The sequence below is a fragment of the Haliotis rufescens genome, unplaced genomic scaffold (genome assembly GCF_023055435.1).
Source record: "Haliotis rufescens isolate VD_foot unplaced genomic scaffold, xgHalRufe1.0.p SCAF_7, whole genome shotgun sequence".
NCBI classification, from domain to species: domain Eukaryota; kingdom Metazoa; phylum Mollusca; class Gastropoda; order Lepetellida; family Haliotidae; genus Haliotis; species Haliotis rufescens.
In genome coordinates this window covers 57,563,457-57,590,433 of record NW_025964361.1, presented here as the reverse complement: position 1 = coordinate 57,590,433, position 26,977 = coordinate 57,563,457, and the positions used below count along the sequence as shown (strand labels likewise).

The 26,977-nt window shown below is 39.5% G+C and overlaps 1 protein-coding gene across 4 annotated transcripts; it reads right to left on the bottom strand.

The window, feature by feature from the left end:
• Nucleotides 1-25,189, bottom strand: LOC124147580 (transmembrane protein 272-like). 4 transcript variants are annotated; one of them, XM_046518237.2, is made up of 6 exons: nucleotides 24,855-25,189; nucleotides 12,759-12,818; nucleotides 8,733-8,771; nucleotides 8,205-8,264; nucleotides 7,333-7,452; nucleotides 1-1,748 (listed from the first exon to the last, which is right to left on the bottom strand). In XM_046518237.2, exons 2-6 carry the CDS (start codon nucleotides 12,763-12,765, stop codon nucleotides 1,582-1,584), a joined length of 393 nt encoding a protein of 130 aa, XP_046374193.1. In that variant the 5' UTR covers nucleotides 12,766-12,818; nucleotides 24,855-25,189; the 3' UTR covers nucleotides 1-1,581. The 4 variants fall into 4 exon arrangements, with proteins under 4 accessions (XP_046374193.1, XP_046374189.1, XP_046374188.1 ...); XM_046518233.2 differs by having other exon boundaries at nucleotides 7,246-7,452; nucleotides 24,922-25,167; XM_046518232.2 differs by having other exon boundaries at nucleotides 7,246-7,452; nucleotides 24,855-25,166.
• Nucleotides 25,190-26,977: the final 1,788 nt, after the last annotated feature.

The following is a 26,977-nucleotide window of genomic DNA, read 5'->3' as shown; positions in this document are numbered from 1 at the left end:
AAGAAGAAAATATTATATTCAGGTGTCGCATGATATACATACTCCCATACTTAAACATTGACTTTCAAAATGGCTGTCGTTGTGCTACGACGCCTTGTGGAACGGGACTTTGTACTACAAAGTTGACAATCACATGAGTTCAAAACATGAAAAAAGCAATATTTCCTAAGAAAATCCACTTATCAAAATCATTCTGTACCTCTCCTTCTACTGGTATAGAAACTGTACCCTCAATTGAAAAGAATACATCAAGCAGTTTTCAAGTTACAGGTCGCACAAATGTTGAAGTAGAAACAGTTTTCGAGTTACAGGTCGCTCAAATGTTGAAGTAGAAGTATTTTTCAAGTTACATGTCGCTCAAATGTTGAAGTAAAAATAATTCTCATTTCACAACATCAAAAACATATTTCTTTCAGAAAATACCTATATAAAAAATAAACTAAGTTCCCTTAATTTGATAATAACATTGAATTAATTTCTAGTTATAGGTTGCACAAATGTTTCAGTAAACAAAACCAAAGTAAACGTATGAAAAAGCTATGTTTTGTTTCAGAAAATATAAATATTGAACACAAAATTGGCGAGGAGCCTCTCCTATTGGTATTGAAACTATACCACCAATTCTAAAAGAATCCAGTAGGCAGGTTTCAAGTTCTAGGTCGTACAATTATTGAAGTAAATAAATTCGAAGTAAAAAATGTAAAAAGCTGTATTTGTACGAAAATCCAAACATTGAAACCAAACTTCGCACTGCACCTCCCCCATTAGTATAAAAAGTGTTCACCAAATTTGAAAAGAATCTAAGCAGCAATGTTCAAGTTTACAGGTCGCACAAAAAATGTCCTCGGAAGGACGGACGGAATTCCCTGGTGTAACTACTCGTATAAAACCCCACCCTTTCAGGTCGGGGGTATGACGATGTATAATTCTATCACACCTATATCAACATTTAACAAGACATACTACAAAGAGTAAGACCATGGGAAATGCTTAGTCTTAACATCATTGTAATCACTTCTAGACATAGCAGCTACAGAGTGAGAGCTATCACTTCCTGGTGTGTATTCACGTGACCAAGGACTATACTAGTCATAATACAGCAGCTGGAATTGAATAAGTGAAAGAGTAAGTAAACGTACAAAACATATTCTTTAAAATCGTTTCCCAACTATTTTCGGTAAGGATATGAAGGTCCTGGATGGGTGAGGTGTTAAAGAAAGTTGTCTCTGCAAACACGAGAAAAATCTAAGTTTTGTTTGGGTGGGTTTAAGACAAAAATGATGGCTGGACATGCTTGTTGTCTCTAAAAATGAGCTGTGATAAAAAATATTATTTGTATAGCTCCTCCAAGAACGCAATAAAAATTGTCACCGACACCGACAAAAAGCGGTTGTCGGCTAATTTACAATCAAGATGTCCCAGTCAGTGCAATTTCTTTCCGAAACTGAACCAGCTTGCAACGGACGGACACTTTTGACTTTGCCGTTTAAATAATGTGACATATATTCAAATACAAACACCGTAACCGCTGCTCATTACACAAGTCAACCATTTACAACTACCGCACATGAGTGTTGTCGACTATTTTCGACAACAGCAGCAGGCTATGAAGACCATGACTGCGATCAGGATGTAGCTTGCCGTGGTGCACCAGAACGCGAACAAGTAAAACGTGTTGTCACAGTAGTTGGCGGCAGTCTTGTCTGTTGGGTCGTATTTAGTGTGGAGGCCGTAGATCCACACGCTGCCTGAAATTGAATTACTACATCAGTTGTTGGATGACATGGAAAAAATCAGAAACAAGCCAGTCATTGACAGCGTTAAAGGCATCTACCGTCCAGTATATGCTCAGTTGGACTATAATCATCATTACCCAGGAATTGACACTTCTACTGTTGTATTGTTACATTGTTGCCCCAAAACACATTTGTCTTTCTGCTGATCCACCCAGCTCAACCACGTTGTTTTCATAGTCTCTTTAAAATCGGATCTATTTCTAAAAGATGTCATAATAAAAAATCCATGTCTATATGCTCTGCGAACGTCAAAGTGTCAATAAAAGACTTGCACAACTGATTCTATTTCAAACGTGGCTGCTATTGCCTAAAGAATCAGAAATTAACTTTGGCGTCATTGAATTATGAATAAAGCATTTTTCTTTCTTGAACATTTTTTTTCAAATAGCCCGGGCTATAAATTTTAAAGAGCGTTCAAACCATTTCCAGAAATACTCTCCGATACTGATGATGTTAGTATATGAGGTTTGTTGTCTTTGTTAGACATTTACATCTGCCGAATTCTTTTGGTAAAACTGTTGTTATTCTGCTACCATGCAGTCATCCAATACTCCAATGCGTGGAGTCGAAATCTGTGGATGCTAGTATTGAGTTTATTGGTTTTCATACTGTATCTGCTTTCCTGCCGGGGATGAGGGAGTTGCGGGTAGTAGCCTCGTGAGTAGCGTTTGGTCGTCTCGCCGGGTTCGATTACCTACATGGGTACATGTCGTGAAGCCCATTTCTGGCATCCCCCGTCGTGATATTGTGGAAATATTGCTAAGGGCTCAGTCACACATTCAGGGTTTCTACTGCCGTCCTTATTAGGACCATTCCCGATTAAAATTTGTCCAAAGTCTGATCAAGATCCTGTGATTCGTGGCGGGAAATTCACAAACAATCAGATATGGTTCAGGAAGCGTCCCGATTCAGCCGTTTCCAGCCGAATTGGTCCCGAGTGTCCCGTTCTCAATCCGAATCTGATCCGATTTGTATCTTCTGCATGGTACAAAACGACCGAATCTGTCCCGACAGCGTCCTGATTAAGATCCGACAGAGATCCGACAGTGACCGGACAGTGAACCGACAAAGACGGTTTGCATTCGGCAAGACCTGGACGCAATCTGGACTCAATCGACAAGATAATTCAAGCCCGTTCATCACGACAGCGTCCCGATCCACAGGACACCGTCCAGACAACATAGAGAATTGTTACGATTTTGATCCGATACAGCAGAATCTGTCACGACATAGTTACGATTGTATTCCGACAAGACAAAATCGGCTGAGTTTCCCGAATGTTACGGGACGCACCACACTGTCGGGAGTGCTTGGCCGACCTCTCTGGACCTTTCCCGATCCGTAGGACTCTTGTTACGAACGTATGCGACTGCGTTCAGACAATGATAGGACCTTCCAGATCATTCAGGATAGTAATCCGACTTTTTTACTTTTCGTGTCGTAGCGCTGTCTGATCTCAAACGGGACCCATAATTGGCACTGTGTGAACCTGGCTTAAAGGTGACGCAAAACTATACTCACACACTCCTTCCGTGGGACAATTTGGTGGAAATATGCACTTCTGTAAGAAACTGGCTGTCAAAATATGTCAAAGTGAGTAGAGGATTTAGTCATCACGGGTTGATGGCTCAATTTTTGCAATATCCACCGGCGAAACAATGCATGTGACGTCAGCCTAGCAACGAGGTTGCTTGGGTCATCGAGTGTGCATATGCTCCTGTGATCTATCATCTGTTCACACAACGTCGTTGAACAGGCCGTTATTTTGTTTAGTGAAACTTGTTCCCGTAGACAAAAGTACACGCTCAGGTATTAAACAATGTGTAATACAGCTGTATGTTTTTTTAAAGGGGTGATCTCTTCACGATAAAACATGTGTTTTCATTTCCATGTAGACCACAATGCCGGAACAACAGAGATTAATGCTCTCAATGCTACTGTCGAACCCAATCGACAGGCGCATAGTCGAAGGACACCCCCAGATGAAACTCGCTATAACTGTTTAACGAGTAGGCTTTGCGTATGCATAATTGCTCAGTTTAAAAAATATTAAAACTTTCAGTAGTTTATTTACATCAAAAAGAAAACATCGCGAGTTAAAAAAGTATCGACCAAATGTATCGTCACACAACTACTAGAAACAGCCATTGTTGACCTTTGGCACTTCACGTTGAGCGGCGTGCAGTCCGATATTTTCATTATGATTTTATTATTTTTCATATTTGATCATATTGTTTCTTTGCTTACGAAAGGAAAACACTCAGGTTCCTTAATTTTTAAAAATTACCAGATTTCAATGTAACAATCATAAACAAAAAAATCTGTCCTCGATTGCACGTAACTTGTACGATTGGCAACGGCGGTAAACAAACAACTCCACATGCATAGTGACCCCGTAAGTCTATTACCATAATTTTGTTACATCTAACTTAATTTTCTAGAATTATAGACACGGATGTATAAATCTTTGTAAAACAATATAGTTTGCGAATGATTTCGTTTGATAAACTTTCGGACACATTGACAAGCCGACAAACGTCAGTGACACGTTTTGGGCGTGGCCTAACTTGCGATTTGTTTAGTTGAACAAAGTCAACAAACACAGCAAATAAGGACAAATATTGGATGATACGCAAAATCTGAACTGACATACATTCTAGGTAAATCATTCAATAGTAAAATAATGCAGTTTACGAAAAATAATCAAAATAAAGTTGCAATTTTAGCTATCATTTCTGAAACCGGAAGCACGTACCGCATATGCAAAAGTTGATAAGCTATCATAAACAAAATCCGAAATTGATTCAAATTCAAAAGAAAATACATACTTTACTATTCTTCGTCAACTGTTTACTATTTATTGTCTTCACTCCTTTTTGTCTAAATCCGAAACCGTAAAAGATTCCATGCTCGATGATTTTAAAATTATTTTCTGAAAACGACGGCAGCGGAGAGCGATATAACATATTGATATGCCACAATAATAACATAATATTGTTATTGGTCTGTCATTGCAAGAAGAACAATTTAGAATATTAAAGATTGTTTTTAAAACGTTTATTCCCCCTACCCAATCTTCAGAACGGATGAAAGTAAGTATACACGTCGGCTGGATGAATGTAGGGCCTATGTGATTTTGTACCCAAAACAAAAATGTACCAGAAATACTAAGTGAATTTGTACCCAAGAAAACTAAAATAAATCTGTTTGATTACATTCAACTTGTCAAACAATGAGCTGAACATTATGATAAAACATTTCGTCAAGTTCATAATAAGACTAACCTAAATGTACGTGGTCAAGTCAGTCCACATTGGCACAACTCAAATTGATTGATTGTTATAGGAAAGTTATAAATTCTTGTCACTGAAGAAGAGGCCTGTAAATTGGAACTGTAAGATAATTGTAGTATTTTGACTCGAAAGTGATAATAAATTTACTTTTTCATACAAAGTGTATCCTTGAAATTTCAAAGCTGTTATATAAAATAATTCTGGGTACATACCGTTTGGATACAAACTCTGAAGAAGGTTTACGTACAAAAAGCACATTTCAAATGTTTTTTGTGGAAAGATGGGATAACAAAGATTTCTCATCAGTGGAATTCCTTTTCACATTTTAAAACAAGTATTTGTTTACATATTCAAACTCATGTGGACGGCTCATCATATTTAAGAATTGAAACAAACCACTTCCTACACAAGATTAATGTCCATATGAAATGTGCCTGTATATGTTCATAAGGATCTTATCTATTTCTTTATTTTTTATGGAATGCTAAACTTAAATAATGACATCTACTAGTTACGAAAGATAATAATTGTTGAATAACAATCTTTAAACAAAAGATAATAATTGAAGTTTGATCAGGTACACTGTGCTGATACAAAGACCAATATTTAGTGTCCATACATATAATCATTGCGGAAAATAGCTACTAATCATAAAAATCATAATTATTTAAGAAGCTCTGAACAGCTGTAAGCAATTAAACATAAACAAATCTATCATCAATATGGAATCATGGCGGTCTTTCTATTTATGGAAAACAATTAAAATGCTCCGTGAAATTGTTCTAAAATGATGCTAGAATCGATTAATGTATTATAAAAGGACATTTTCTTCAACTATCCGACATTTAATTAGAAACTAACACTGAAAATATGTCTGTAGTATTTTATTGATTTATACATCACACGCTTGTGTATATCCTATCATATTCGGCATCGCATGAATGCTATTTTGAAACACGTTTTGTCACGCCTATTTTCGCGCACCTGTTGTTGAGAGTGATCATTGCCGATCGATTATATCTATAGACGAATATTTTTTTGTTTTTCTTTTGTCATATTAAACGAAAAATGACAAATGAAACATTCTCCAATTGAGAACATCGTCAACATTCGCCAAGGCATATATATGAAGACAATGTAAACTTTGTTGATATTCAAATAGCAATAAGTTATGCCGAGGTCGATTTTCCAACGTCTGCATGCATCATGACACGGGATTTGTATTTTTGTATATCGCAAATATTCCACCAAAACATTTGAAATTAGGATAGGTGAATATTTATGAGTCATTAATTGTTTCCTGCAAATTTTATAACGTGACACGTTAGATTAACCCGAATGTTCGTATTTCTGCAACCGACATGATGACCTCGAAAATTGCGTTTTTTTCTGTTTAACGTTTGGATACTAAATTTACTGAAATGGTCCATAATTAACCATCGCACTGTTATTTGCCAATAAAAAAACATCGAATTTATATTGAGTTAAAATTAAGATATCGGAGATAAGATTATTGAAATCAATTTGCACAAATTTAACAATTCAAAAAGGTTCCTAACATGAAACGTAAACCTCCTTCAATAACGTAATTGAGGCAAGTTCACGAAATTTACAAATTTTGTGTTCGCTGTTGGTCTTAACCTTGGTATTATTGAAAACATCAGACACTTTTTACAAAGTAATGTGTAGTTTTCTATCAGGAATAAATGTGCAAAAATATTTTTTCAATGGGCCTTTGTTTAATGCAACACGGACTGTTTGAAATAACCCACCCTCTTTACACGCCTAATGCTAAAACAATTCAGCAGGCTAAAGATTAAGCTTTCCATTTGTTTAGTATGTTTGGTTTTTAACGCCGCACTCAGCATTATTCCAGCTATATGGTGGCGGTCTGTAAATAAACGAGTCTGGACCACACAATGCAGTGATTGACATCATGAACTTCGATCTACGCAATGGAATACGATGACATGCATCAACCAAGTCAGAATGCCTGACCACCCGATCCCGTTAGACGCCTCTTACGACAAGCACGTGCAAGTTGTTACAGATCAATTCTAACCCGGATCCTCACGGGTCTATCCACATTTTTATCAACAGAGACATAATATATTTAATTGTTTCATTGGTGTGGAAAACGATCTTAAATATGTTACCTGCAATAAACCAGGCAAACATGAAAAGACCTAAGACGAGATTTATGATGATGGAGATGAGGTCAAAGAGAAAGGTGTTCCCTTCACCAGAGCAACATATCTTCACCAAGACGCGCACTGCAACGACGAGGATGGTGAAGGATCCTCCCACGATCAGGTAGATAGGAATGTACTTTTCAGCAGGACAATTATCCATGTGAATGGTTCCTGGAATTAAGGAACATGCATTCTTATAGATCAGCATTGGCACTAACGTGATATGACGCAATCCTACAGGTCACTGAACTGAACCGAACTCAATGTGATGTGGCTCTATAGAAGTTACATGTATTTATAAAATGTTCTCGTTGAACGGAGAAACTGTTTTAAAGGGGGGCTACAGTTTTAACAAAATGGCAGTCCAAGCAAGTGTTATTCAAGACCCTCAAATACAGGATATGTCCGCTACCTCAAGTTTATATCAATAAAGCGGTTGATGATTCACTCCTAATTCAACATGACAATTTCACTTAAGGCGCTAGTTATGATGTCTAGACCCAGACTGGATTTATACACCAGGATGTGTAACACAGGGTCCCTTTAACTGTGGCCCAGTCGTCTCAGGCGCCGCGATTCGCTGTGCAGAGTTGCGTCCCTTGGGCACGCCAGAAACCTATGATTGTAGGTTAGAATCCCGGTTCGCCCCGATTATGTTTCCAGGGTGTCAGCACCATACCCGTTCTCGTGGGTTTCATCGAAGTGGTAAACGTCTGAGACCTGCATCATTTTGGGCTTTCCTCCCACATTAAGCTGACACGCCGTGAAATAACTTGAATACTGTGAACGCGGCGTTAAACCCAACTCACCCACTGTTTGGAAAGCACATTCATCCGTTCTTGGCACAATAATGTTACTCAAGATTGAATGCGTGCTACGTTGAAAATGGTTGACATACGAGATAGCTTGTAACATTATCTTACCCATAGCTACCATGGCGAATGGAAGGACAAGGCTTATCATGGCGGTGACGGCTGTGGTTGCTGAAAAACAATTTGAACAATCATTATTCAAATCATGAAAGTATGAGAGGAGATTAATAGAATTCAGTACAATAACACAAAATCGTTATAAAAACAATGTATGGGCATTCAAATAACATTTTCGCAAGTATACTTTGAAAAAACGTCCTAGATTGACTCAATTCTCAAAGTGCATTATCCATACGGTCACACAGCTTAGAGTCTTGCCTGATTATCCGGGTTACAATAGGTAGCTAATAGGGGACTATGATTGTCGTAAACGGCGACTAATGGGATCGTGTGGCAAGCTCGCTGACTTGGTTGATGCATGTCATCGTATCCGAATTGCTTAGATCGATGTTCATGATGTCAATCACTGGATTGTCTGGTCCAGACTCGATTATTTACAGACCGCGGTCATATAGCTTGAATATTGCTGAGTGCGGCGTCAAAAATCAAATAAACATAAAACTCAGAATAAAGACTTACACGGGCTGCATTGTATCTCATTGTACGTCCGAGATAAGGCTGAAACATAGATTTGAATAAGCTGAACCATGGCCATTGCACATAGCTATCAAGAGTCTTGGGGAACAGGCAAAGACAGAGGGCGTTGTGGACGTCGTCAGCCTCGTCCCCAACATGAGAGGGCAGAGGAAGAACATGATTCAGACAAAGGTGCAGAAGTGGTTAAATATTCTGACACACGGATCATCAGAAATGAGAACTTTAAGGAATGCAAATACAACACTTTCATTTTTTTGTTTAAAATCGCCCTTAATGCTGAAATATAAAAGCGACGATGGCATAAATTAACTTATTTTCTCTGTGGATCTGTGTTTCTGTCATAAGACACGATTCGCGATTTATTATTTACTTCAGTGTGCAAGACTGAGTTTTCCGAAGTTGAGAAAAGTAATATTTTCATTGTAGTGAACATAACAATTGACATTTCACTGCAGGGAACATAACGCTTGATATTTCCCTGCTATGAACGTAACACTTTGACGGAACTATTGTCATACAAGAGTGACCTCCCCTCAAATTGTCTCCCTTTATCGTAAGTGTCCGCACACAAACAGTTAACTTCCTTTTACCGTTAGTTCCACCTTGACATGGCAAAAATAATGACAGATAGCTATTTAATATCGCTTCATGCTGTTTGTTATTCTCTTGAAATGTTTCGTTATACACATTAACTTTTTCACTTAACTCGTCAATCGAGACTGTACGTTTGACAAAGCGCCATTTTTGTTACATGACCAGCTTGTATTCTTTCGCTTCCAACAGCGGTTTGGTAGGTATCAAGTATGTGTTTTAAGGTTTATTTTGTATATAATCATATCTTTATGTATGATTCAGAATTTTCGTGCCCTTAAATATATGTTGTTACTTTTATATTTTCTTTAAGATTTTGCAAACACAAAACTACTTTTTGTAGTTGCAAATACAAGGGGTGGAAATCCGTCCCCGTGTGTTAGGTTGAGAGAATTTACGTTTCAAGGTTTTACATTTGTAATAAAATAATGACATTTCCGGTAGACAACAACACAAAAAGTATACAATAAATAGGATATTCCATGTGTCTCTTAAAATATCATGTATCTCTCATCTCGTAAAAATATCTTCTCTCCCTCGTCACGAGATGACAGAAACATGATATTTCACTCGACACATTAAATATCTTCTATGTATTCATCCTCTAGATTACAGTAATATGCTTTTGTAGTTATGTACAGAATGGCATGTGACTTCTTTTATTGACGGGGCTACGGGTGGTCCACTCGTCTGAGCGCCGCACATCGCTTTGCTGAGTTGCGTCCCTTGTGCACACAATAAGCTTATGATTGTGGGTTTGTATACCGGTTCATCCCGATTAAGTTTGTCAGCACCATACCCGTGCTCGCCGTTTCACCAAAGTGATAGATCTGAGACCTGCATTACTTCAAGCTTTTCTCTCCCGTTACACTGACACACACTCTCTTATTGGCGCAGATAATAAATAAATTACTTTACTAAATGTTCATAGGAGTATGTTGTATAAGTGTTTTTGTATGAGTGCACGTAAAGTCCTCTACACGTCAAGTGTACATCTCACTCACCTCACTCACTCACACACACACACACACACACACACACACACACACACACAGACGCACGCACACGCACGCACGCGCACACACGCACACACACGTTCAAGCTCAAATCATAGAGACAGTGGTCTGTTGGTCCAATGTTGATCAGGGATGGTCCTGTGTCCATTAGGTCATCACGGTGAACAACTGCATGAATGCTTGGGTCACTGTAGGTTCTACCACATTTCTCATGTACAATCGACTCTGCTTTTAACAGAGATTTCTTATGCGTATGGAAAGAGTTTTGTCGTTTTTATTCACAAAGGAAACCGCCTCAGTGGTCTAGTGGATGACTATATTTCACTCAACCTATTATGGTAAAAATGTAGCCTCCGACCTCGCCCTTCGACACAATCGAGATTAAATTAATTTTACTATGACATTAGGTGTTATGTTACTTGGCAATGGTTTAGATCGTTGTCATGCCTTCAGTTACTGAACCGTTGCTCATAGTATCGATCTCGCGATTGTCTGCTTCAGACTCGATGTATTTACAAAGGCGTCATTGAATGGCCGGAATATTGCTGAGTGTGGTGTTAAACATCAAACAAAAACTAATAACATGTCAAGCTGCTATTACGCACACTCTGAAACTCAACTTGAGATCCCGTCCAACTTAATGTATCACATTCCAAAAGCAATCCCATGCTTGTTAAAGCAAAGATCATTTTGTTGAGCGGTACCCTTGGCCATACTACAAACTCAAAGCAATCCATTTTTTGTCATGGAACTTTACGTTTTTCGAAACAGATTAATTTGTCAAATTTTCATATCAGGAAACATATGGAAAACTTTAGTTGTGTTTAGCCTACATTTTCATGAAAAGGTTGGTAAGTATAACAACAAAGAACAGCCAAAGGGCGACTGGCCTTAACCTTGCTACGAGCATTCACCTCGCTAAGAATAACAACAAATAACAGCCAAAGGGCGACTGGCCTTTACCTTGCTACGAGCGTTCACCTCGCTAAGTATAACAACAAACAACAGCCAAAGGGCGTCTGGCCTTTACCTTGCTACGAGCGTTCACCTCGCTAAGTATAACAACAAAGAACAGCCAAAGGGCGACTGGCCTTTACCTTGCTACGAGCGTTCACCTCGCTAAGTATAACAACAAACAACAGCCAAAGGGCGTCTGGCCTTTACCTTGCTACGAGCGTTCACCTCGCTAAGTATAACAACAAAGAACAGCCAAAGGGCGACTGGCCTTTACCTTGCTACGAGCATTCCCCTCGCTAAGTATAACAACAAAGAACAGCCAAAGGGCGACTGGCCTTAACCTTGCTACGAGCATTCACCTCGCTAAGTATAACAACAAAGAACAGCCAAAGGGCGTCTGGCCTTTACCTTGCTACGAGCGTTCACCTCGCTAAGTATAACAACAAAGAACAGCCAAAGGGCGTTTGGCCTTTACCTTGCTACGAGCGTTCACCTCGCTAAGTATAACAACAAATAACAGCCAAAGGCCGACTGGCCTTTACCTTGCTACGAGCGTTCACCTCGCTAAGTATAACAAAAAAGAACAGCCAAAGGGCGTCTGGCCTTTACCTTGCTACGAGCGTTCACCTCGCTAAGTATAACAACAAATAACAGCCAAAGGCCGACTGGCCTTTACCTTGCTACGAGCGTTCACCTCGCTAAGTATAACAACAAAGAACAGCCAAAGGGCGACTGGCCTTAACCTTGCTACGAGCGTTCACCTCGCTAAGTATAACAACCAAGAACAGCCAAAGGGCGTCTGGCCTTGGGGTTAACCTCCCTAATCCAGTTTCTTATTACTACGTCTTGGCCCATTGCCTTCAGTTAGGACCGCCTTCGTGGTCTAGTGGTAGAGCGTCAGCCCGGAGAGCGGAAGTTCCGGGGTTCGATCCCCGGCCGCGTCATAAAAAGATGTTAAAAGATGGCACTTGTTGTTACCCTGTCTGGCGCTCGGCATTAAGGGGCTAAAACATGGACTGGTCGGCTCGGGGTCAGTATACTGTGTCTGAGTGGGGTATTCATGTTAAACTGCGGCATGGTATGTCAGAGACATATACACATCTCGCAAACAGACAACACAAGAACATTTAAATATTAATCCCATCTTTGCTAAAATTGGTACATACATATTTAACAATATGTAAATCCTTCATATGTTTACTTTAAAAAGTAGTATTATCGTTCATGATATTACATGACGCAGATTCTAATTCTACACTGCATTTCAAGGTAAACAAAACACTCAGCGCCAATAAAGACAAACACTGCTGCTTCGTTACACTTGGCGGAAGCCCAGACGTTTTAATGGGGAAACCAAAACACGGAATGGTTAATGTGAAACACTAACTTATAACAAACGAAATAAGAGTAATGGCGCAGGTGATTTAAATAACATTGTACTCACAAGGCATGGTTGACTTTTCACTGTAGGTGTGATCAACGTCTGAAATAGATGTCCTTCAAGCTGAAATAGATACAATGACATTTAATATCAGGTGTTACCAGTTAAGGCATGCCTAAGCACCTTTTGACTATTAATGTATGACAACTCATATAATCAAATCACTCGTCTATGCGTGTAGGCGAGGGGGAGTATGAACAATGTTATTCTTTTCTATTGCATATGAAAAAGCCCATTGCCGCTGACTCGAAGCCGGTAGAGATTCACCTTGACCAACCCAATCCAATACTACAAATGAAGACTTGAGCCTGAATGACTTTTGAAATTATACATTTGTGTAAATCGTCAATGCTAGAGAACATTCAGCCTCGAGTATCTGCCAAAGCAAATTCCGTTGGGCGTAAAAATAGATATAGTATTGGTGAAAGCCAGTATGAAACAAATTTGTTAAGTGATTGCAATGCAGCCCACTACAGCTCAGTGGAGTTGCCTCCCTTACACCAATGTGTAGTGAAATCATCACCCGGTCACGTGACCCTCGCGGCTGGGTCAAGCCTCTTTCCGCGCACACCAACATTCAGGACATAGAGGATATTTCATGTGTCAAGTGAAATGTTATATTTCTCTCATTCAGTGTCGGAGGGAAAAGAGATATTTTCACGAGCTACGCCAACATCTCCTTTTCCCCTGTCACGAGATGAGAGATACATGATATTTCACTAGATACATGGAATATATTATTTATTATTTATTATATACTTTTGTGTAGTTGTCTACCGGAAAAATAAATTATTTCGTTACAAATTTACAACTTTCAAACGTAAATTCTCCCTACCTAACACACATGGACGTTTCTCCACCCCATTCTCCATTTGCGACTTAAAAAGTAGTTCCGTGTTTGCAAAATCTTAAAAAATAAATACAAAAGTAACAAAAAGTATCTACGGTAACGAAAACGTTTTATCATAAATTATCTTACATTTGGTAATGACAGTATACAAAATCAACTTCAACAAAAATAAATTCTTGAAATCTACGAGACCGCTGTTGGCAGCGAGAGAATACACGCTGGTCAAGTAACGAAAATGGCGCTTTGCGAAACGAATAGTCTCGATTGACGAGTTAAATGAGACACTTACAGTTTATAACGAAGTATTTTCAAGAGAATAATAAACGGCAAGAACCGATATTAACTCCATAAATGACCATCTATCATTATTTTGCGTTGTCAATTTGAAACAAATGTAAAAAGGAAGTGTACGGGCCAGACACTTACGATAAAGAGAGACAATTTGCGGGAAGGTAACTCTTGTATGACAATAGTTCCGTCAAATTGTTATGTTCACTGCAGTGAAATATAAAATTTTATGTTCACTGCAGCGAAATATCAAGTGTTATGTTCACTGCAGTGAAATATCAAGTGTTATGTTCACTGCAATGGATACATCACCTCTTTTAATTTCAGAAAACTCAGACTTTTACACTGAAGTATATAATAAAAACGTGTATCTGTTTTTACTTTTTCGGGTATTATCTTAAGGTAAGCTTGGTATGGGGACGATGTCAGGTCGGAGAACGAGGAAACGGAATGTTCAAGCACCCAGTGACCAGAGATCATCTCGGAAATGGGACCCAGTCAACAAATCAACGAATATCGAAGTTTTCAGCCCTTTGGTCGAGACAACATGGCGCCAACCACCGTTTCCTGGACATAGTCGCCCGTCGAACGGATCAGGTGATGTATTACCTCATGTATTCGACAATGCGTGATGTCACGTAGTGATTGGCTTAGATACCCCAAATACTCGTACCCCCACCATCACCACCCCAAGTACAATCATTTAATCACAACACACGTTTTTGTATCCGTAACAGTAACACCAACCCCACTGATTTCAACTCGATACAGTCTGAATGCAGTTAACTATACCAGCAGTCAGATTCCTTATCTCGTTTTGGTCTTCAGAGGTTTCGTCAGCTGAGTCCAAACGCCAGACCCAAACCGACACCAGTACCCAGGAATCTGTGGCTTATGTAAATTTTGAGGCCTTTGTGGTGATAACAGCATTAGTGTCGAGCCATTTTAACAAACCGACGCGGTTATCTCCCATTAGTTAGACAGCCAGTTGTTAGACAGCCAGTTGTCAGACACTGAAGTAGGGGATTAATTAAAGTAGTACCCATAAAAATGGTACAGTCCTACTCAGTGAACAAATTAGGCATGTCTTAAGGTTCATTGTTTGATCTTTCTCTACTTATTTTCTACTTATTTATTGTTATAGTTATTTACTAGATTGCTACTCCAGTTGCATGTTGTACTCTGATAATAGGTTATTATGTTAATCCAATATGTAGTGTTTGATCTTTAAAACTTGTGGAAATGAAGAACTTCTCAACTAGACTACGACTCAAGTTACACTTTCACTTAGCTGCTTGTTATAATAACATTCTTAATATAAAACAATTAATCTTTTACTATAAATTTGTCAGAGTCTACTCAGTTTAACCAACTGTGATATAAATATTATTACTGGCAGATCATGGTAGCATTATCAGAATGTCTTGGTTAAAGAAAGTGGAATATATTATGTCACAGAGAGGCACACCTCAGATTCTTCTGGATGGATATCTCTACAACCGAAATCGAGAAAGACAGACCAGCACCCACTGGAGGTGTGTTATCAAGACCTGCACTGATAGATACCCGACAAGTGACGACTTCCTCCGGAACCAGACTGAGCACAACCATCCACCAGAACATGTCAACAACCTCAAATTCCTCAGCACACTTCGAAAGCGCGCCCGTGAAGAAACAACCAAGATGCACTCCCTCTACAATGACCAGCTAGCACAAGAAGATGACAACGAGATACCCCTTCTGCCTTCCTTCAGAGGTCGTCAGACGTATTGAACATGCGGAAAGAAGCAAACTCGTCCAGGTCAACTTTGGAGCAGCACCACCCAGCCACAAGCGAGTGTATCGCGAGATCGACCACCGGATCATCAGATTGAAAGACCATCTACGCCTTGGTCAGAAGACTCCAGTTCAGTTTTTAGATGCTGTGGGCCACCTCCTGAAACTTGCCTAAAGACCTTAGTCTGACAACAGGATGAACCGGGTATGACGTGTACATATCATGATTAAATTTAATATATGTGTATATACATCTGATGTAACAGCCAAATCTGAGATGAACGTTTATAAAATAAGTACATCTGACTTAACACGTCATTTTGTTTTGTTATATCTTGATGTTTAGCTATGGGTCATTTCATTATCAATCAAGGTAACAGCATTGCACTTTGTTGTGCACTCAACCAGAAAAGTTGTTATTTTAAGGTGTCTAACAACTGGCTGTCTAACTAATGGGAGGACACCACCGACGCAGCTGCTTTAAGGTTATTTGACAAATTTCGTCAAGAAGATAAAATTCCTCTGATTTGGACTGCATCCGCATGTGATACGTTATGTTACATCGCCAGTATGATCATGAAGTTCTCAAGCTCAGATATAGCTTAGGATCTCTCAACTCTTGCCAGACATCACCAGAATTAATACTGCCCTACTGACAACTATTTCGTTTGCAAATACATGCAGGGATACAGAAATACTCTGGTGTCGCAATCTGACGCTAGACACTCAATCATAACTGACATGTTTAAGAGACTACCTGGTGCCTTCCAGGCTGTTCTTTCATCAGCTTATAAAACGTCTTCTTTTTTTAGCCACCATGCTTAATTTGGCTTCTTTTTCATTCTTACGGATTGGTGACACGGTGATAGTGTCGAAAATGAACGAGGACAGGACAGAAATTGTCAGATGTCGGTATCATTGTACAAACAGTGCACATCAATATTCGTTTTTCGAAGAATGGCACAATCTCAGATAAATCAAAAACTGCAATTTGCCCAGTCAGGTGACTAATCTGTCTTCACTCTCAGCCCAACCAGTGCAGTTCTTCATCCATTTGAATGGTAAAGCTGTCACCAGATATCAGTTACTACAACACACATTCATTGAAGTTGAAATTTCAGAGTTGAAGCCAATACGTATGCAGTAACACGGGGAATACCACACAAGCTACTTCACACATTGGGTAGCTGTTCCTCTGTTGCATATGTTAAGTACAGTCGCAGAAATATGTTGCAACAGCTCTTTGTTGACAGAAGTGTGCCTCGTCGGCTCCAGTCTCATCTACTGGGCTCACCGGAGAGCAGTTGCAAGGCCAGTTGGATTGGACTTGGGTCTACAGGAGTATAGACTCAGCGGAACATGGTATGGGACAAGAGGAATGAAGTTGAGCTCATTGCTGCCATTTCTACAGCCAAAAATAAGGCAGTCCTCCACCAGCTTGGCTTCTCCTTCATTTGGGAGGTAATGACCGCAGTGATGTGCCAAGCACAGTTTTACTGCAGATGGTGAGTCGAGATGTTTACAAAAATCCATCGCATGATGCCCTACGCACGTGTCATATGGTCAGATGTTCTGCTGAGTGTCACATGGCGGGGTATACAAGACGGCCGAGTGACAGAGCGCAAAAGGAAGAGATTTACTGGATTCGGTGGGAAAGGTGTCCTAGACCTCGGACGTGTTCTCGGGCACATTGATATTAACATGGGCGACAGGTTTGTTCAGACAGGATGGTGTGTACATGTCAGACATTGGCAATGACATTTGTGTACTCTTTTGAAGTTGGCCTTGTGGTATATGCTGGTTTGTCCGCGTTGTGGCGCTCATTTCCTAAATATTGTAGTTTTGAAGTGCTGGCCCAGTGCTTAATCATCAGGGGAATGAGCTTGCTAATAACCAAGCTCAGTTGCTGAGGTTGTGGCAGGCATAACAAATTTCTCATAAACACTCATAATCTGTAAGTAAGTTGATTTTCTAATATAGTGTACCAAAACCACAACGGATGGCAGTGTATGTAATAACACAGGATCGACTGGAGCGTTGTGTTCTGCCACGGAAGATCAACTGAACTGTCATCTCTATTCCTGGCCCATGTGGTCATGATGTGAATATTCCGGCCCATCTGCTCATGGTGTGTATATTCCGGCCCATCTGCTCATGGTGTGTACACTCCGGCCCACCTGCTCATGGTGTGTATATTCCGGCCCATCTGCTCATGATGTGTATATTCCGGCCCATCTGCTCATGGTGTGTACATTCCGGCCCATGTGGTCATGGTGTGTACATTCCTGGCCCATCTGCTCATGGTGTGTATATTCCGACCCATCTGCTCATGGTGTGTACATTCCGGCCCATGTGGTCATGGTGTGTATATTCCGGCCCATCTGCTCATGGTGTGTATATTCCGGCCCATTTGGTCATGATTTGGTAGTTACTCCATTGCGTCACTATGTGTATGTAATAACGCTACGCCCGTATTTTGCCACTGAATATGCTTCATGTTATCTTTTGAATTATTTCATTCACACATACTTTTAATTTGAAGTTTGTACGATACGCGGCTTTTCCATTAGACGAGGGGTCGGTCACATGACCGCGAAATTGACTTTCATAAGTGTATGGACGACACAATTTGACGTTCATACGTTTTTCACGAGACATAGTTCTTTAAAGGACGTAAACCCTGACGGACTACTTCCACATTCCTGGGGAAATTCCTGGGAATTCCCTAGCACAGAAACGTTCTTTCTAATCATTTAGATCCTTTTATCTTGAACTCGGCGTTCCAGTATACATTGAGAAACGTCAGAGAGTTAGACTGCATGATCGTTCACGAAAATCCTCGCTTCGACCCATCCAAATGAACAAAACGAAGAAATGCATACCCAAACCATCGTAGTATCGACTCGATCCGTGTCTAGGCTGACAGTTGCCGTCTACAGCAATCTACCTTAGTGTCTGTTTGACATATCTTTAATCACCTTTCAGTGATCGGCCAACTGATCAGTGATGACTAACACTTGTAACAGCCACAGGTTCACTAACACCTTCGGAAATCCCTCCCGTCACATTTATCGTGTCGGCAATTTTGACGTCTTGTATTTGATGTAAATGAATTACGACGTGTTCATGAAACTGGCTTACTGAGATAGTTCTTAACAGACCTTTCTCATCTAATGAGGATATTATTTGAGTACGTTTGTTCTTCAGAAACTACAAAAGTTCTCCCTGTGAGGACCAAACATTGTATGAACGTCGTCGCAAGCTCCGGCGTTCATACAGTTTGGCCCTCACTCTATGAAGGTTCATATTCCAATGAACTCACACATAGTGAAAGTCAATTCTTACTTAATAGTGAAAAGTATATGAATGGATCACTGAAAATGAGTTTCAGTGTTAATGAATATGCTTACGTACATTTATGGATACAAGGGGTGGTCAAAAAGTTCTAAGTCTGACTAACGTTCAACTATGGGCGATAACAAAGCGAACTAGTTAATGTAGTGCATTGTTTGAGTAGTTCATTGCAAGTGTATTTGGTCTGTTGAGGCCGTTTGTATATTAGTGACAGCCAGTTGAACGTGTTAGGGGTCCAAATGGCCACAGACATGGAAAAGAACGAGTATCGAATAGTCAAAATACTCTCGAAGAAATTCGTGACTGCTGGTCACAAGTGTATGGGGATAAGTGTTCCAGCTATTCCACTGTTAAACGTTGCGCAGCTACGTTTAAGGCTGGGAGAACAAGCCTTGATGATGACCCTTGGTCTGGACGTCCCACAACTTCCATGGATGAAGATTAAATCAAGGAGATGATAGGAAATGATATACTGTCAGACAGACGTATTACCATTGTTGAACTTGAGGAAGACACAGATCTGAACAGCGCTCGTATAAGAACATATTTCAGTACAAATGAAAATGTCAACTTATCAAACGTAAATCTATTTCCTTTTAGAATATTTCTAATTTCGTTCATTATTTGTGTTGTTGTTGTTTGTTGTCGTCGTCGAAGGTGTTATTATTATACTTATCATCCTAACCATCATCATTATTAATAATATATTCATATGTTCACAGTTACATTTAAAAATAATCGAATACGCTAACAATGCGCGTGAAATCCTTATAGAAGAAGAAAAATATATTCAGTTAATGTGCCACATATTGTATGACAAATAATACCTTACGAAAGTGACGAAACATACAACATCCGACAACAGCGCTTTGGAGAGACACGGATGATTAAACACTATCACATGTAGTTACCATGGAGATTACAAAGTGTATATAAGTTGATAATGTGTGAATAATCAGCACTATGACATCTTGACATTCAAAGTAAAGAATTACAGATTATGGGGGTATAGTTAATAACATTAGTATTAGTAGTAGCAGCAGCATTAACTACCTTTTCAACCATATACTTACACGGTATGTGTGTTGTCCTTTTCTCCCTGAGTCTGACTGGCAAATTAAATGTGAAAATACCGAACCCCGGAACTACTTTCTGAAAAGGGATTCCCCGTGACACTTGCCTCCGTTGGAATGTAAAATATCATTTTGGAAATGAAACACATGATTATTTCACAATTATTTCACAATCTCTAATTGATTGTGTACTGCCTCGCTTATGCAAAATAAACACAAGTCATGGTTCTTGCACAAATATTTCACAATCTCCATTTGATTGTGTACTGCCTCCCTCATGGAAAAGAAACACAAGTCATGGTTCTTGCACAAATATTTCACAATCTCCATTTGATTCTGTACTGCCTCGCTAATGGAAAAGAAGCACATGGTTCTTGCACAATTATTTCACAATCTCTATTTGATAGTGTACTGCCTCGCTTATGAAAAATAAACACATGGTTATTACACAATCCCTCTTTGTTGAACACGGTAATGATGATGGGCCACAAAATATAAATAAAAAGAATTCTGACTACCCTAGTGATTCTGGTATGTAGTTATGTTTTTAGAATGCCTAAAAAAACTACACGCCAAAATCTTGACTAAAGTTCCATGGGCAATTTGATAATTGATAATTATGATATTGTTGTAGAGCCAAGGCGAGAAGTGACACACTAACTGCAAGTAATCAGCTCACTGTGATCAACACGCGCACATTTATATCAGATTTCCCAGACTTAAACTGGCTACCTGGTTACCAAATGTACTTTGCCCCAGCAGTTAAACTATCGTCTTCAGTTACATGTTCTAGTGGTGTGTGCCTCCGCGTTAGAGAAGTTGTGAACCAATTCATCCACCTTAGCTCCGATATAGAAAAGTTCATATGTCTATTTATAATATAATATGTCAAATTTTCCACATACACTTTATCAGTATTTTATCTTTAATTACATGTTGTTGTGTATATATGTCCCTCCGGCAGGTTCTACATTTTACATTGGGATAACAGGTTGTATTATTGATAAACTGGAAACTTTTATATTTGAGTATTGGTCTGATTGCTACTCTACCGTGATCTTAATGTCCACACAGGCAACGACAATAATCCCATTCTTGAGGACAGTGATGACTTTGGACACGATGATTTATACATTGATGTAGACAATGGCCCTGTTGAACACCGTGTATCTCAAGATGGTACTATCAAAAGATTCGGACGCATTTTGTTGAATCAATGCTTTGTTTGTCGTCTGTTTATACTAAAAGGGCGAGTTTTAGGCGATAGAGCAGGCAAGTTTATGTTTGTAGGAGATAATGGTTCTTGTGTTGTTGATTATTTCATCCATCTGTGATGTTTCTTCCAGTATGTAGATATGTTAAATGTTGGTTATCAATCAGATTCAGGCTATTTCCCCCTTGAGTTATCCCACGTAGTTTAGACCGAGAGGATTATGTCTCTAGCAGCAGTACATTTTCATGAAATGAATCAAAGGAAAGGTTATTGTTATCACAACACTGAGAGGGCCCTTGAAAATTCACGAACATTCTTTGATGGATATTACTGAAGCTAATGTAGATGAGGGGGTAACACATTTGGTACAGTATGTTCTGGACTCGGCGTCCTGTATGAAGAAACAAATAAAATATGGTGAAACTGAACATGATAAACCAAAGTTGAATATAGCATGTAGGGCAGCAATATCTGACTCCAGGCAGGCTCTCAGAAGGTATAGGTGTTGACGCAGTGAATACCACCGGAAACGCAACTGTTAACTGAGAAATGTGTATAAAACTTCAAATATGATCTGAAATTGTCACGGCTAGTCCGATTAAATAGCACTTTACACAGTCCGAAATTATTTTGGAACACTATACGTTCACTTCAGAGACATTCTATCCCCAGAGGATCTATATCCCCAACAGAATGCATGGCTACGTCATTTCAAGAAGTTATTTTCAAAGGCTGATTCTCTATTTTTGGTAGACAATGAGTTCTTTGAACGCGATTATGATGGCGTCAATGAACAGTTTACTGATGTTGACATGTGTCTGTTGGAATCGCCTATCACGGAAACGGAAATATTTAATGCTTTATCTCGCCTTAAAACAGGCAAATATGCTGGGGTTGATTGTCTTATCGCTGAAATGCTTAAATACTCATTTCCTGATATAAAGCCTTATCTGGTTAAATGTTTCAATCGAATTTTAGATACAGGTGTTTTTCTTTCTGTCTGGTCGAAATCTATTATTATCCGTTTTTCAATTAAACAATCCTGACAATTACCGGGGTATATCTGTCACTACTATTCTTAGTAAAGCATTTACTTCTATCACTAATAACAGATTAACACAGTGGTCAAACATGAGAGATTTGATTCCTGAAACACGAGCGGGATTTAGAAAGGAATATTCGACTTTTGACCACATATTCACTTTTGTATGCAGTCATTATCCCGCATCAAACGCAAGTTGTATGTTGCCTGAAAGATCTAGAAATTAACACAGGGAGCTTTTCATCTGCTGAGTAATCCCTAAGGTTATGCCTATTCTGTGACATTTTTGTCTAAGATGAATACTATTTCATGTTTATTTGCCCTATATGCGAAAATCTAAGAAACAAGTACTCACTGCAGTGGCCTCTATCTCATTTTAATGCTATAAGATTGACTTCACTGCTGTCCTGCAACATCCACTGCCTTTGTACATAATATCATGCGTTTGTGTTACGAAGTGAAGTGTTACCTTGACTTTGTATGTTGGCCTTTCATACAATAAAGAATTTAATTGAAATGAAATGAATTGATTGGGCCATCACGTTAAACTGTGGCATGGTATGGCAGAGTGCGAACACAGTAATACCAGCATTATTTCGGATTAAGATAAGCTCTCTCTCTCTCTCTCTCTCTCTCTCTCTCTCTCTCTCTCTCTCTCTCTCACACACACACACACACACACACATATATATATATATATATATATATATATATATATATATATATATATATATATACACACACACACACGCGCACACAAACACACATTCACACACAAACAAACACACACATATGTATGTATGTATGTATGTATGTATGTATGTATGTATGTATGTATGTATGTATGTATGTATGTATGTATGTATGTATGTATGTATGTATGTATGTATGTATGTATATGTGTGTATATATGTATATATATGTGTATATATGTATATATATACACACACGCGCGCGCGCGCGGGGGCACACTCACACACACAACCACATTCACGCAAATCTCACACACACAATCACCTGCATGTCGCTCTGTACTCATTGGAACATAGACTAACGCTTAGTGTTTGTAAATACTTTTTTGATGGAAATTAGGAACCACATTTAAATTAAAAAGGAGCCCCAGTGAGTACCTGTGGAAAATCTAGACTTGCTTCGTAAAGAGCTATCATTACAGGCTGGGCAGAAGGGATAATGACATGTTTTAGAGGCTGTGAGACAGACGAATTTGAACACTACAGTACCATGGTATTTAACCCTATATCGCTGATGCAAAACAATCGTGACAAGCATATATAAACTATCAAAAGCTTCTGACAACTAAAACCGACCATTAAAGCTTTTCTTTATGTTCAGAAATACCATGTACCCAATTCTTATACGGGCGTCTGTGTTCCGCCGCCATCAGTTTTGTACATGCTTGCCAATGTGTATAGTGTCAGGGTGCCCCACAAGGCAAGTGGGTCGATATCCGCTCAAGCGTGGAATAGATTGCAGTCTTTATGAATACGTGTATGACACACTGCGGTGGTAAGTAGAAGAATTAACTGATACACACAGGTATACACGCAGGTATACACGCACTATTAACACTGTGCTAATGCGTTCAGAGGTTATGATGAGTAAATATAAATGTTGCAAAGTTATGAAAATAAAGGTTTACTAACTTCAACCCCAATACCCAACACACACACACACACACACGCATGCACGCACGCGAGCGCGCGCGCACACACGCACGGACGCACGCGCGCGCACACACACACACACACACACACACCTCACGACACACCGTTTAACTAAATATCAGCGTTCGAAATACCTGCCTGCCCGACCGTCCGAGACGGGCTGATTTCAACTCGGGCTGCCAGATTTTCAAATCCCCCTGCCCGACGGTCGGGTTATATTTCATAGGTGAAAATATTCTAAATATTTCCCGATGATAAGCATTAATTCACATGTAAAGATGAATGATAAAATGTAGACAACCTAACATTTAGCGATGCGCTTATGCTACAAGCAATCAGTTTTCATATTTTTAATTAAATTATCCTGAGAAACATATGATTACAGTGGGGAGGCAGGTTTTGGTCAGGGCTGGCAAATATTTCAGCTAGCCAGTCCTGTGGTCTGGCTGAAATTTTTGGGAGTTTCATACCCTGTAAATGTGCATAAATATGCAAGGCTTCACCTCTATTGCTCTTAAAACAGTATTCTTCCGATTATTTAACATATAATACAGATGGAAAGTTATCTGCTATCACTACCCTAAGATTTCGTATCCCGATTATTGAAATACGATCCATTTATCATAGATTACCAATAGAAAAGTTGCGATGGGAAATATACGATGGGTAAACGTCTGATCGTGCCTCGTTTAATATCACATATCTCTGCTTTACCTTCAATATGTCTCAGCTCTCACCTGGAAACAAATACACGTTGTTGTTGTTGTTGTTGTTGTTGTTGTTATATTGATAATAAAGACTGACATAACACAACCTACCTTCTGTCTCAGCAACGATCGTCCCTGTCGGTAGACCGAGTCAGCAATACACTCAGATCCTACCTACCCGTATATACGTGTAACTTTCCACTGATCGATACAAATAGTTGCATCCACGAACAATGTGAACTTGTGCAAGGCGGTCAATATTTGATCCTTCAGGCTTGGTTTGTCCTGATCGATTCAACTAGGTCACAGGTAGTCGTAGGTATATTTCCTTCTAACCCGAGCCTGGTTAATGGCTAAATATCCACCTTGTCAACGAGCTGCAACTTCCTGTTTACCTTCGATACTGCCTTTTGAAAGCAACAATCCCTTCACTTCGACAATCTTCGTGACGATAGAATCCGATGAATTCCGAACGACGAAAAGTTGACAGATGAATTATCAATATATCCGGGGTAACCATGTGTTTTCATACACAGGCCGTTAAATCTTACAAAAGCATAAGATGGGTGGGATCAAATTATCGCATGGAATAGAGCGCAGCGTCGTTCTCTGATCCAATGTTCGTCATGATAATGTACCGAGACACTATATGAAGCGGATCCTCTCGACTTGCATGTGCCGTGAGATGGTCGCAGATACCTACATAGATTTGAGGGTTATCTCCCAAAACCCCTACATCCCATTTCCCCTACAACCCAGTTCCCCTACAATTAGTTAAAACAACACGCGGCATTTACCTGTCTGGCATTATGAACTCACCTAAAGGAGAGATTAAGGTCTGGAGTAGAGGTAGTAGAAATGAAAGGGGTAGAGCTTTAGGGGATAAGGGGACTTAAAGGAAAGTTTTTAAAAAAAAGAATTAATGTAAGTGTAATGAAAGATGCCTGTTTGATGAGAAGACAATTTTTAGAAATTACAAAAATAACAATAGGAAGAAACAATTATTATCCCCCGCCCCAACGAAGTTGGCGGGGGATATAGAAATGGGTTCCGTCCGCGTGTGTATGTATGTGTGTGTGTGTGTGTGTGTGTGTGTGTGTGTGCGTGCGTGCGTGCGTGCGTGCGTGCGTGCGTGTGCGTGCGTGTGTGCGTCCCGAAATCGTTTCCGGAGCATAACTCAGAAACCGTTAAATATTTCTCTACGAAACTTTGCATGTCCATCAGGCTCATGCTGAACTGGTGCCTTTTGCTATTTAGGAGTTTTATAAATATTTATTTTTTACGTTTCCATTGCAACAAGATGGACTTAGGTTCTATAAGGGTGGTGTTCGTTTCCGGAGCATAACTCGAAAACTGTTAAATCCTTTCTTACAAAACTCTGCATGTCTACTAGGCACATACTGAACTGGTGCCTTTTGCTATTTAGGAATTTTATCAATTTTTATTTTTCACGTTTCCATTGCAACAAGTTGGACTTAGGTTCTATAGGGTAGAGTTTGTTTCCGGAGCATAACTCTTAACCCATTCAATACTTTCCAACAAAAACTGTGCATGTTTACCAGGCACAAACTGGACTGGTGCCTCCTGCTATTTAGGCAGTAACCTGGTTTGGGACCATAACGTGTTAAAATGGGAGGGGGGGGGGGGGGATATAGATGACTTTGTCAACTATACGCTTGTTACACTGAGAAACTGAGATGAGACGATTTACAGTTGAGATGAAAAATGAACATTTTGTTATAATGTATTATGAATTTTGAATAATATCGTAATCGTAATTAAATATTTATCTCAATCTATTCGAGTTTCTTGGGTTGTTCCATTGTATGAAATAGGTAACAGACTAGGGATTAGCAGTGCCATGGACCGTGAACTTTGTTGTCTTAAGCTGTAGGGGAAATGGGATGTAGGGGTTTTGGTAATTGCTGTTTGTGCGACCGGGTCACAATATACACGGACTTGCTATTCATTGAATGTGACTTCGCTTCACTTCATCCTTTGTGCTTGCCACTGCACCCTGTATATTCCGTTAAAGGCGGCCACTCGTAGTGAATTTATTAATAAACATAAGGTAAACATATTTTCTTGTTGTGTGTAAGTGCCTGGGTGGGTTTTTCCCCTGCAGTCAAGTTGGTGTCACATTCTACATGTCACGTTCTCCCTTAAGAGATGAGGTGAAATAATAATGACTTATCACATCGCGTTCGCGATAAATGTCCTTATTTTGCGAAGTA